This window comes from Meriones unguiculatus, chromosome 2 (assembly GCF_030254825.1).
Source record: "Meriones unguiculatus strain TT.TT164.6M chromosome 2, Bangor_MerUng_6.1, whole genome shotgun sequence".
NCBI classification, from domain to species: domain Eukaryota; kingdom Metazoa; phylum Chordata; class Mammalia; order Rodentia; family Muridae; genus Meriones; species Meriones unguiculatus.
Window position 1 is genome coordinate 18,161,673 of NC_083350.1, and position 13,143 is coordinate 18,174,815.

Consider the following 13,143-nt stretch of genomic DNA (forward strand, 5'->3'; position numbering starts at 1 on the left):
ACTATGACTAATGTGAGAAGCTAGATCTTTGCTCTGATTAAGTATTTCTCAATATATACATTGGTTAAAATATAATGTCCTTCATAAATATCTATAATACTATTTGACAATGAAAATATTTTCTAAGTAGTCTGCTATACAGTAGATTTAATTTAAGATTAAATAAAATTAAGGATATAGTTAATAAGGAGCTCAATCAGTCATCCAAACAATTAGTTAATACTTAAAGGAAGAGAAGAATTTGGAAGAGACAGAATGGGGGGCTGTGACCTTTGACTTCAGGTTCCAATGCTAACAGGAACAGTGCTATAGCCGGTACAAACTGCATCTGTACCTGCTTACTGCACTCTTCCACCTCAGCATTTGATCACCCAAGAATTCAATAAAATTTCTAGTGTCCTTACAAGACCTCACGGACTGCAAAATACTTTATTCTGCTTTTTTAAAGATTTTCAAGACTTTCTTCATTAAAGAGTTAACAGACTAACAAAACTTTGTAACCATTATATTGAAACCTATTAATGTAGAAGCTTCACACACACACTCTCTCTCTCTCACACACACACACACAGAGGTAACACATATGCACATATACTTATTAGACATCAAAGCTAACAAATAAGTAATGAAATGCCAAAAATGCGTCACTTATTTTGGAGTTTCTGGCCAGTAAGTTTCCATACACTCCTCAAACATTTAATACTATTGCCAACGTGTTTGATTATTTTCCAGAATTTGATGGTAAGACCTTTTTGCTGAAGGCCCACATACTCAGGCAATACACTATGGAGAATTCAAGCTGGCTCTGACCTGAAAGCTTCATCCCTGCTGGCTAATTCTCAAGTGCTGGAGGGTGCTATGTGTGCTACCAGATGTGAAAAAAAAAAAAAAAAAAAAACAACTCAATATATAACCCAATTTGTCTTATCCTAAAATGTGCATCCTTGTTCTTATTAGTTCATAGAAAAGTAAAACGAAGGCTTGTACTATCTTTGCTTTTCCTTCTTGAGTATTCACATTCTGGTCTTCTCCAGTCATACTTAAATTATCACAGAGGATCATCTGAGTATAAGACTCATTTACAACTTTTCTGTGTCTCACATTTATCGATCTCACAAATATTTGCTATGTGCTGTATCTACTAAGCACCAAAACAAATCTTGTATCTTTTCACCTGATTTTCTTACCGGTAGTAGATCTTAAACAATTAAATAAAACATACCATCATGTTATGCCTTGTTCTCAAATTATTTCCCACAGTGATTAAGGAAGTGTTTTGTATCTACAAGATTGGCTAATGAACAAATCACATTGTAATGTGATCTTTAATTGTACGATGATCCTGGAAAAGAAAAAAAAAGTCTTTATGAAAGAATGAATTAAATTAGGTATTAATTAAATTTGCAAAGCAGTGTATACAATGATGCTGAATTGAGTGTGTTACATAAATTGCATTTTCTTCAAGTATGAATTGTTTGTCCTTTTAAAAGATCGATCCTGTCAGTCGTACTTACTCTCCACCCATTACACTTAATTAAAAAGTTCATGTCTGGTAGAGTCAAAGGAATACTTTGGTGTCTCACAATGATCCAGTGGCCTCCATTCTGTGGAAGCCCTCGTCCTTTGCAAGGAGCAGGTGTTTGCACTGAAAAATAGCTACCATTCTAATTTTCTCTAATCGACTTGTTGGCAGTGTGGACAGAGAATGGAAAAGATGGAAGAGCATGGATCTGGGGCCCCAACGAGCACTTGGCACGGATGGATCTGCTGAGTGAAATACATGATCTGGGATGAATAAAAGATTCTGGGGTGTCAATCTAGCACATGCCACTGGCATTTAATTCACACAAAATATTAATTAGCAATAATGAAGTTCTTCACACTGGCTTTTGTTCCAAAGCACAGCTTCTTGGTCTATCCCTGAAGGTTTCTTGATTCATTTCCTGAGTCCCCAGAGCAACATTCATCTCTAACCTTCAGGGAAGGCTCAACACAGGCTCTTAGAATAATGAGTCTCTTAGCTCCCATATCTCTTGGGAAGGACACAAGGACTTCTTCCGATAACCAATTCCTTGTCTTTTACAACCCTATAATCAATAAATGTGCATTTATCTCCCCTCTCCTTTTCGTGACACTCGAGCAATGATGGGCCAAGACATCTATTTGTGCATGCTGAGAGAGTCATTAAGTATTTCTTCAGCTTCCTTACCAAATCGAACTCTTGTAAAAGAAAGATTGACCAGTTAAATATATGTGTGTGTGTGTGTGTGTGTGTGTGTGTGTGTGTATGTTCAATACTGTAAAATATGTAGAGACCCACAGAATATCCATAACCAAAAATAATTCTCAGGGAAGTTTACCAAGATCCAAATCCCTCTTGCATGATTAAATCACATTAAATTCAAGTGAGAGAATGGGCACACTTTTTTTGCAGAGACAATTGATACATTTGTCAAGCCTACGTATCTGCAACATTTCAGCAAATACCAAAAAATAAATTTATTGTCATAATTGTCATTAAGCATATTCCTGAACAATGGAGTCTGGCCATAATTAATGATTAATTCATTTGGAATTCATTATGGTAATAGTAAATGTGTTTAACTCATTTGAGGCTTCCATAGTGGCAGTGATTCTAGCAATTCTTTTGTAATTTACTGATTTTAAACATTAAAAGCTCTGAGCATGTGCAGGAAAATAGTTCCACATTGCCCTCTAGCGGTGCACTGATATAAAAAAAACAATTTCTTATAAATTGTGGTGGGGAAGAACATTCTTGATTTTCAGTACACTCTGAAACCACCTTGAGCTCAAGACACATCAAAAGAATATCCCTCCGTCCACATACAAAATAAATATTAAAGTGTTCCTCGCTTTCTATAAGTTTGCCAACAAACGATTAAAGAGTTTATCTGCTTTTTGCAGGCATGTTCAGTATAGCATCAAGTAAAGTAGGAAGGAAAAAAAAGCAACTATTGTTTCCTCCATGGGTCCAGAATGGGGACAAAAGCATAAATTGTAAGCTAGATAGCCCCAAAGCTGGATCTCGGAGGGCAGAGAGTAATTCTGGTGTGTTTATAGAAGCAAGTGATTACACTTCCAGCCAGAAGCAGAAAGAAAAGCAGAGTCCTTTTCACTGGCATTCCCTGAGTGACCCAAATACTTCCTAGTAGACTGACTTCTTTTGGATTCACAGCTCCGTCCAACACAGGGAGGGAGGCTGATGGTGGAAAAAACCTCCACATAAAAGGACTGAAATTTACACTCATCCTTCTGACCATAGTAGGTCTAGATTCACAGGGAAAGTGTTTTGCCAGCAGGAGTTGGTTAGTTTATATAAATTCTCTACCAATATTTAAGCGGTGTTGTTTTCACATAGAGGTCTAGGTTCCCAGAGAACATGACAAAGCTGACGGCCTTCTTCGGGTTAATGATATCCTCAAACTGAATAATGGTTCATTCTCATTCTCAGCTCTTAGGAATCTTTTCACCTTGTGATCATGTAGCAACCGAGAATAAGCAATGGCTTATTCTCCATTGTTCACACTCATTAAACAAAAGGAAACAAATCCAAAACCAACTTTAGGCAAACAAATAGCCCAGATCCTGTGTATGTGAATATAAAAGTTATGGTCTCATTTTTATGCCCTTGATAAACACTTAGATAAATCCAAATGTAACAGTCTGGTTGAGCTAAATTACATTTTAACCACAAAAAGCCATTTCATATTTCATCAGGTAAATACCAAGTATAAACGTTTATGTCATGATGTATATCTACGTGAATTATCTATCTGAAATAAAAAGTTAGGTCTAGTGTCTTCTGCCATATTTAGAAAGGATATTTGTCATTGTAGATAAGTGGTTTTCTACCATGTCTAACTATATTTTCAGCATTCCCCAAGTGTTTTATTGAAATATTTTTACTTTCTACGATCCCTCTAATCTTAGTCACTAACTTCTTCCACAAGCCCTACTTCAGAGCCAATATCTATTCGAAACCCTTCTTCATATGAAATGATCCTTCCTGAGCATTTCAGGCCTCTAATCTCAGGTGACAGTCAGAAAGCATACTGCATATTTTATTGCTTTCTGTTATGCAGTATTTCTTTTTTCCTCTACTCAGAATTAACTTATTCAGCTAATAAGAGAGGATAACATTTTACAACCAGTCTTGATTCTCAAAGAACACTTGGCAGTTTATTATTGATTACTTCCTTAAAAGTAAACTACTTGGACAATGCACACACACACACACACACACACACACACACACATTGCTTTTTTTCAAGAAGAAGCGATTCATCACATGGAGGTCAAAATGCTGCATGAGATATGATCCTGTTTCAGTCTTCTTGTTATATTGTAGCTTTGGGGATGTTGATGTTTTGAATGTCATTGTCTTTAACATATGCATTTCAATTACAGTCAAATTTTATGATTATCTAATGACTTTTCAAAAAAACATCGTTAAATATGAACTCACTCATTGAAAATCTCTATCATTATTTTGTGAATACTTAGGATCAGAAATACAAACACAATGCATGTATAGTTACATTCATGCTTTTAACTGGGTTCAGCAGGTTTCTCTGGTCTGTTGGCTGGATTCTGGGAGCTAGAGGTTAGACTCTAGCCTGTGGCAAGAGGACAGTGACAACTTACATCAGAGAAAACGCATGGTGTGGTTCCTCTTGGTTTTATCTGAGCAATTATAAATATTTAATGCTTAGATCAATTTATTCTTTGAGACAGTAGAATGACAATATTTCATTTTGCTCTTTCAGTGTTTCTTTCAGGAAATGTAAAATGATATACATGTGTTTGGTCCTGTTTAAACAATGTCTATTTATGAAAAACATGAAGAAAGATAATTTCCTGACCAGTTTCCAAGATAGTAATGTGATTACCAGTTTTGTGATTGAGCTGCTTCTATACTTTAAAATACATCTATAAATTAGTACATTCACATACATTTCAGGGAGTTGGTACACTGAAGCGCCTTAGGTTATTACTGGCCTTAGTGATCACTGGAACCTCTACAACAATCCCTGAATCTGTTGACCATAGAGCCAGGAGATCTTCATTGTCATTGGCTGGTTTCTTCCCTTCTAGTTTGTCAGGATAATTAAAATTTAGTTGTTGTGCTTTCATCTTACAACTTGGGATCACCGGTTCTACAAAAGCCCTTGACAGTTGCAGTGTGTAACTGCTTTTCACAACTGCAGTCTACATGCTAGGCGTGCTTCGTATTGTCAAGTCAGCGATCTCAGCTTCTTAAGAAGATACATCTTGACCATGGGTAAAATGCCCTTCTTAAATATGGACTTTTTTCTAATTCAAGTTTAATAACATAGGATGTAACCATTCTATGTTAAATCTATGTGCCTTTCCATCTCTATCAAGACTTGCCTTTAAGGACACAGTGGATGTAGAACTGTATCCCTCATATTTGCTCATTGCTTAATCAATATTTTGCTTGCCTTAGAATGACAACAACCAAAGGTCCTACATCATAAAAATCACTCAGTTGTGTCTTGTCTATAGACTATGATTGTGACTCACTGATTCTCAGACCATTATTGTATCAGAGCATCAAGCCTTTACGAAAAAAAGTCTCTGCTGTCACTTAGTTTTAGCTCATTGACTTTCTTCTTCAGAAGTTAGCTTTCAGGACATAGTTTTCTGGTCACTCTGAATGTCTTAAACTCATTTTCTATTAGTTCTGGTGTTAACGAAATGATGTGCAATGTTTGGAAATGAATAGCAGTTTGAGTATTCTCATCCTTTGTATTTATAATTAAATTTAACTGGAAATCCTTTAGTTATATTTTCTTATCTATAATAAAAAGTAAATTACTGTAATTCTGTTTCATAAGCTATTGCTATCATAAAATTGATAATGATCTAAAATTCTGCTCCCATAAATCATACATTGCTTTTATCTGCATTCTTAAATGATTAGATAAAGATGCAATATGTCCCTCTATGTTTATCTGTTTATGATTTTCTTCTCTGAAGATTTCACTTAATGCAATTTTGCTCTTCACTCACCACCTTTTACACCTAAGACCTTCCTCCATGTACTTTTTATTCATTCATTTTTTTTCTGTCCATCTAAATTTGTTTCCTACATTTTGTGTTGACTTTGGCCATCTACTTACCCTTTATTTCTAAAATTCTCATCTCTCTGCATCTGTGAACTAGTATGGGTGTGCTCAGGTCCTGTCATATTATTATTCTGTTGCTATGATGAATACTACGAACAAATGCTAATCTAGAGGGAGGGTTTATTTCAATATATACTTCCAGGTCGCAGTCCATCATTGGGGAAAGTCAGGGTATGAACTGAAGCAGAAGCTTGAAGCGTAAACCGTGAATGAATGCTGTTTGCTACCTGTTTCTCTGGATATTGCCCAGCTATCTTTCTCATACAACCTAGTTTCACTTGTCTGGTTTTATTGCTTCCCACCATAACCTGGTTACCCCCTAGCCTGGTTACTCCCATATCAACCATCAATAAAGGTAGTCTCTTACAGACATTATCACAGGAGCATTTGACACGATCAATTCTTCAGTTGAAATTCCATCTTCTCAGGTGCCTTAAGGTTCTGTCAAGTTGACGTAATTTAGCTATAATTGGTCCTGTCCTGAAGCAGATCTCTCACTGGTCAGTTCCAAATGTTTGTGTTTGTTCTCTAATCTAATATGCTCTTCAGTTCTCTCTACCTGACAGTTTTTTAGGATCATTCTTATTTCTAGTCTGATATCCACAAGAACTTCGTATGTTAGGGTTTGAGGAAGAACGTCATCACCTACCCTGCACAGCATGTCTAAATGCTCTTGGTCCCCCACCTACTTGTGTATTCACTGTTCAAGTGAAGATTCGGGAAGATTGAAAATCTGTCTCCATTAGGGCTGGTTGTTCCCAGAATCCAATGCACTCATTTTCAAACATCAATTTATTTTAAAAGAATATGTTAAATTTGTTTTCAGAAAATGTTCAACATGACCATTTCAATACACTAATTCACATGTCCAATTTGTTTCTGTTTTTCTCTAGAGTCAAGTTCTCATTATGTAATCTCCTTAAAAGCTTTCAACAATGCTGGTGAAGGTGTTCCTCTCTATGAAAGTGCCACCACCCGCTCCATAACAGGTATGCACCCATCATCAATCCTCTTATGACAAGGCAGTCAATGTTTGACTCACAGTGAGAAGGCACAAATTTTTAAAAATAAGAAAGAGAAAACTATTCAAAATAAAGGCATGAAATTATCATGAATATTTGCACTCACATGTATATGATATATACATTCCACAAATGAATGAGAATGTCTCATTGAATGCATTACCTTGTGGACATAGAGAATGTAGCTCTTACCTTCCCAGTCATCTTAGAAGGTTCATAGTTTGGAATCCTGATGTGATTCTTCATTTTGCTAACCAGTTTGTCATTTGACACTGCCATTTAAGTAGAAGGTATATGATCTAAGGCTCTAACTGTCCAAATGGCATTTGCTTCTCTCAACACAACCCTTCAGATAAGTGACAAGGCTAAGCTGGCTTCTTGGGAGTTGATTAGAGTAGTCTAAGAGACAAAGATGAATCCTGAACGGGGACATAGGTCACCTGACAATCCATGCAACCAGGACTGGTGGCTTCGCTGGCTCATTTCCTTAATAATGGCTCAATGTAGATAACTAGAAAAGCAGAAAACAAGACCAAAATGGTGGAAGAACCTGAGACACTGTTAAATTGGTGAGTCTAAGTCCTGGATGAAGGCTGGTTGTTAGTAATACTGGCTTTACTCATAAAATAAGTGTGTTTCACCTTTGTGGACACCCAGAAAAAAAAATCACACCTCTATCTTGCTCCTAAAAATATTGTTCCCAAACACTCGTCTAAAACCTGGACAAAAAAAATAAATAGTTTTATGTCTTTAATTAATGCTTTGTGTCTACCCCTTCCCCGGGTCCACATCCTTCAGGTTTCATTTGATTGGCCATACATTTTCACTTTAATAATACTAATAAAAAACCTTAGGAGGTCAAGCTCCAAGCTTGATGTCAAACATTAGAGAGCAAAAATTACAGGAGTATGAAATTCAGATGAGGATGCATGATTGTTTGGAGAATAAATATTGGGATCTTTTTTTTTTATTGTTATCTAGATTTTCTGAAAAACTCTGAAAAAGTTAGGTTGTTATTTCAGAATCCCTGAATCCTTTGACCATTAGTTTCCAGGACTGAGATCCCCCCCCCCCCCGCACAAAAAAAAAAGATGCAAAATTAGGACCTATGCCACCAACCCAGGAGTCTTTATGACTCCTCGAAGAGAATAAGAATCATCACTCTGGAAACCATTTGCTATCAAAAGCATCACCTTCATAGTTAGAGAAATGATGTGAATGATGTGTATTGGGTGCTAGAATTAAAAGTAAGATATATAATAGGTGAGCATCTGGGGTTTTTCACTACCCCTTTCTCCCAGACTGTCCCAAGAGTGAGGCTTTCTGGGAAATAGCAGAAGTCTCTGGGTACACCTGTGACTCTCCCTTTGGGCCTTATGTCTGTCGACTCCTTCCTGTTCCTAATAGGAAAACTAAGCAGTTTCTCATTGTCAAGGTGACTTTGAGCTATAATCATATGACATAAAATTCCACCAAAACCAGTCTTTCAAAGCTTTTCTATTGTTAATAAAAAATTAAATGCCACAAAGAGGGAATACTGGGCATAGGGATGAAAGTCGTTTTTTTTTTTTTTGTTTGTTTGTTTGTTTGCTTGTTTTGTTTTTTGTTTTCTGTTTTGTTTTGTTTTGTGTTTTGTTTTTTTTTTTCAAAAGAATGTAATACTAGCGAAGGGGGCAGAGTTCAGATAAACTGAAGGTAAGCTGTGCAGAAGGAAGTGTCTGTGGCATTAGCATCTTTCCCAGTGGCATTTGCTGTCAGTTTTTAATTCTTAGCATATGGCATTGCCACAGTGTTTTCTCAAATACCAGTGATCCATAACACAGGTTTTATTTTCTTGTTATAGCTCTGATTCTAATGGAGCTGAGAAATGAAGTGATAGCAAAGTTGGAAATTGTGTCAGAAAATTTCTTTTTGAAGAAAAGCCAGTAATGGGCTGTAAAGGAATGCATGAAGCAGCCCTTTCACAATAAAGGATATGCCTTTCCCTGGAAGTAGACTTATTTTTATGCTTCCATACAACATGGAGAATAAAGGGCAAATAAATAGAATCAAAGGCTGAGGCTCTCAGAGAATCTCTCATCTATAAATGTGTCATGTTGTCATGTAAAAACCATTCTCTGTCTTTGAGTAGTTGCAAAGTATTCCCAGGAGAAGTCTTGGAAAAATCCTGCAGGAAGTAACCACCAAATATATCAGAGACAATGAAAGCATTAGGCTAAGGTAGGCATCAGGCCCTGGAGCTTTCTAAATACTTATTCTTGTGGCCTTTGATGAGCTCTGTAGCCTTTCCTCAGACTGGGAATATCGGTTCAAGCTACTGAACCTCCCACCTTGGCCTCACACAGGAAAAGTCTCTCTTCTTCCATCAAGCTCTTTATCTCTTGTTGTTGTAAGAGCATGTTGTTTTCCACCTGGACAAGGGAAAGGGGCAAAGAATAATCAGAGGTTAATGAAGTACATTCTTTGAATTAATGTATTCTTAGCCATTTTAGCAAGGTTTAAACAAAGTGTAATCCAGCTGAATACTATTATTAACTCTAAAGCCAATTTCAAATGAGTATAATAACTGAAAACTCAAGACGTTACCAAATATTAAAAACTGACTTTTCTTGCTCAGCAAAATTATATATATATATCTGTATTATATATGTATATATATAATATATATATGTACACACACATACAGTCTCACATAACTGTGTACATCTTCACATACCTCTGAAATTCAGCAGCATATAAGGCATCGTAACACAGGAAGAAACAGTGAAGAGCACTTTTAAAGCAAAAGGATGCTGATGTCCAACTATTCAGGAACTTTCTGATCAGAGTAGAAAAGAGTACTTGCAACTTGTGCAGCAGGTATTCACAATGCTGGCTGCCTCCTGCGATGCCCTAGTTTCTGGAGATGCAGGATATCTGCATCACCCCAATTATGGGGACTGAACTCTCAGGGCCACTGAGTGTTTCAAATTGGCTACCATGAAAAATGAACACATGCTTAAATAATTGTGCAATTTATTTTATATCATCCATAAAAAATGTGGTTTTTATACTATGCAACATAGTTCTAGAGGGATTGGAATGGAGAATGATGAAAATAAGTTGTACTCCCTAAGATAGCAAAGAAAAATTTCTGAATTATAATGGGCCCATAATCACAAGAGACTATATTGCTTTAAATACAATAGACTTATTTTGTAATTGACTAAAATAACAAATAATAGCTGTGAATATTTTTTGTTCTCTAAAATCATAAGTAGACAAATTGATTATTATAATTTTCTGACAGGATCATTTGACTTCAAAGCATTATAAATAATGCATATGAGAAACCACACATGAACTAGGTGAAGCAAAGTAATAATATAGGTGGAACCTCATGACATGGATAAGCCAAAATAGTTCATGTATTGAATTACTCTTCTTGTAGCCATGAAACTCTTACAGTGCCAGGCAGGAATAGAAATGCATGAGATAGTACTTGCTTTAGTTTGGCTAACACATCTTTTCCTGATACACAAACTTGAGGATAATTCAAATGCTTGGAGAGGCTGCAGTGTCTTCAATTCTCTATCATTTTATAAATCCATTTGGCTTTAAAGGCACTCTTAATTTAAAAAGAGACATCAAACGACGTAAAAACAAAACAAAACAAAACAAAAGAAAACAAAAAATAAAACCTGGGATCAGTCATTAAATTTTAATTCCAGATTCTTTCTTTTTCTCTTTCCCTCTCTCTCTCTCTCTCTCTCTCTCTCTCACACACACACACACACACACACACACACACACACACATTTCTTTTCCTTTTGTTCTGTTTTTGTTTTCAGCTTTTAAAATATTTTTTTCTCCAAAACCACAGTCCAGTAATATGGTAAATAATTTATTGGAAAGCAGAAGATAAACAGGGCATGAGAATTTGAAATTCAAGGGACAGAAAAAAAAAATCAACAGAACAGGCAACAACCACTCAGCTTTGCACTTTGCTTTTTTTTGTTTTGTTTTTTTAATAAACTCTATAAACTACCACAGACCCTTTTCTACATTTTTTTTTCTGATCTCATTCCTTTAAATGACATCAAATGTCCAGTCTTAGAGTTGGGCCGTCAGTCTCCAATGTTTGTCAGTGATATGCTTTACTATGTTATACAAAGGTCAGTGTTTAAGTCTGTTTTCCATAAACTTCAATGCCTCACAATGGAATGATTGTCAGTGTCACAAAGTACGTTTCCGAGATTGTGTTCTTCTAGTGTAAGGGTTTTGGAGAATTTTGTGGAATCACACATCATTCTCTAGATTCCAATCATGTTATTGATCAAAGCATATGCAGCCCTCAGTGAAAATCTCCTCATTCTGGAGGTGGTTGATTTGTCTTCCTGTCTATTGACGTGCATTCTTCCCTCTGAACTAGCAGTTTTAGACTCAGGGATGTAATATAGGAATGCAGCCTGACAAGACTGAAAATGAAACTAGCCCATGTGTGAGAATACAAGAAGATGAGCGCTTCCACAATTGAAGATCACAGTCTAAGAAAACCCGCTTACCAGTTGGCATCTCACACCAAATTATAGTACATCAGATATAAATTGATCCATGTGGCCATGCGTGTCTGTTTACTCTGGATTTGTGCTTTGATGGAGAGACTGATATCTACGAAGGTTCTTTCATTATAGTTTGTGTGTAGACTGAACAAAATTTACACAGATATAATCTAGACAACAGGGAAAGCAGTACAAAATCCCAATAGACCTACCTATACAGATAAAGCAGAAAGCTAGGGTATCTGATATCATTTATTTCCATTCCAGAAAAATAACCAGAAATATCATTTTTACTGTTATTTCAAATCATTGATAAATCACGAACCTGATAAATCGGTATGCAAGACCTTGTAAGAAACGTACAACATTCTAACAAGGCAGGCTTTTAAGATAGATATTCTAATTAGCTATAAAATAAGGACATAGTATTATTTTGTTGCATAGCAATATTGTTCTCAGTATATATTATGATTTAATTAATTACATTTTTTCTGTTCTTCTCATGTTCCCTTCCATCATTATTGCCATGCATTTAACTCATTGTGATGTGTTTACCACTGGTATTTATTTTAACTCTTTGTTTACACATTTATTTGTTTGTTTCATTTGATGGGTTGCTAACCCAGATCCCACTGACCCCGTTGATTATTATCCTTTGCTTGATGATTTCCCCACCTCGGGCCCAGATGTCTCCACCCCCATGCTCCCACCAGTAGGTGTACAGGCTGTGGCTCTTACCCATGAGGCTGTGCGGGTCAGCTGGGCAGACAACTCTGTCCCGAAGAACCAGAAAACATCCGATGTGCGACTTTACACCGTCCGGTGGAGGACCAGCTTTTCTGCCAGCGCCAAGTACAAGGTGAAGGTCGAATACACTGCACAAAATTTAAAATTAACTTTCATATGTATGATGAGTTTTTCAATGTTTCTTGGTCGGTCATAAGCTATTTTCCTACGGTGACTTTTACATACTAAGCAAGGCATTTTTATGACTTAAAAAAAAAAAAAAACAATAGTTAGAATGATAAGGCCTTTGGAAATCAAAAAGAGACAAGGCAGAAAAATATCAAGAGCTTCAAAATGATGTTCGAATTCCAGAAGCTATTTGCACCAGACATTTGCTCCGGTGTAGAAGAATGCAGTTTTCCTTTGAAATACAAAGCTCCAAGAACCTTCTGAATAGATTCTGATGATTCTTTTCATTTAGAATCTATATCGCTGTGCATAAATATCACAGAAATCTACTCACAGAGACTATAACCGGGAATAAATGTTACGAAGATATTTTACAACACCTTAGAAAGGGATTGTGAGCCATTAACATTGATTAACTTATTTAGCTTAGAAATTATCTTTCTGTTGTTAAAAAAAAAAAATCCCTTAAAAGAACCAGAGTTATACCAGCCTCCT

The 13,143-nt window shown here is 36.1% G+C and overlaps 1 protein-coding gene across 2 annotated transcripts in view; it reads left to right on the forward strand.

Annotated features, from left to right (window-relative positions):
- Dcc (DCC netrin 1 receptor) overlaps positions 1–13,143 on the forward strand; it is a 1,165,274-nt gene that overhangs the window by 1,032,924 nt on the left and 119,207 nt on the right. For both annotated transcript variants that reach the window (XM_060377064.1, XM_060377065.1), the window contains exons 16-17: positions 7,064–7,159; positions 12,360–12,592. In XM_060377064.1, coding sequence (XP_060233047.1) covers positions 7,064–7,159; positions 12,360–12,592 — 329 coding nt within the window. The remainder of the gene's footprint in view (positions 1–7,063; positions 7,160–12,359; positions 12,593–13,143) is intronic.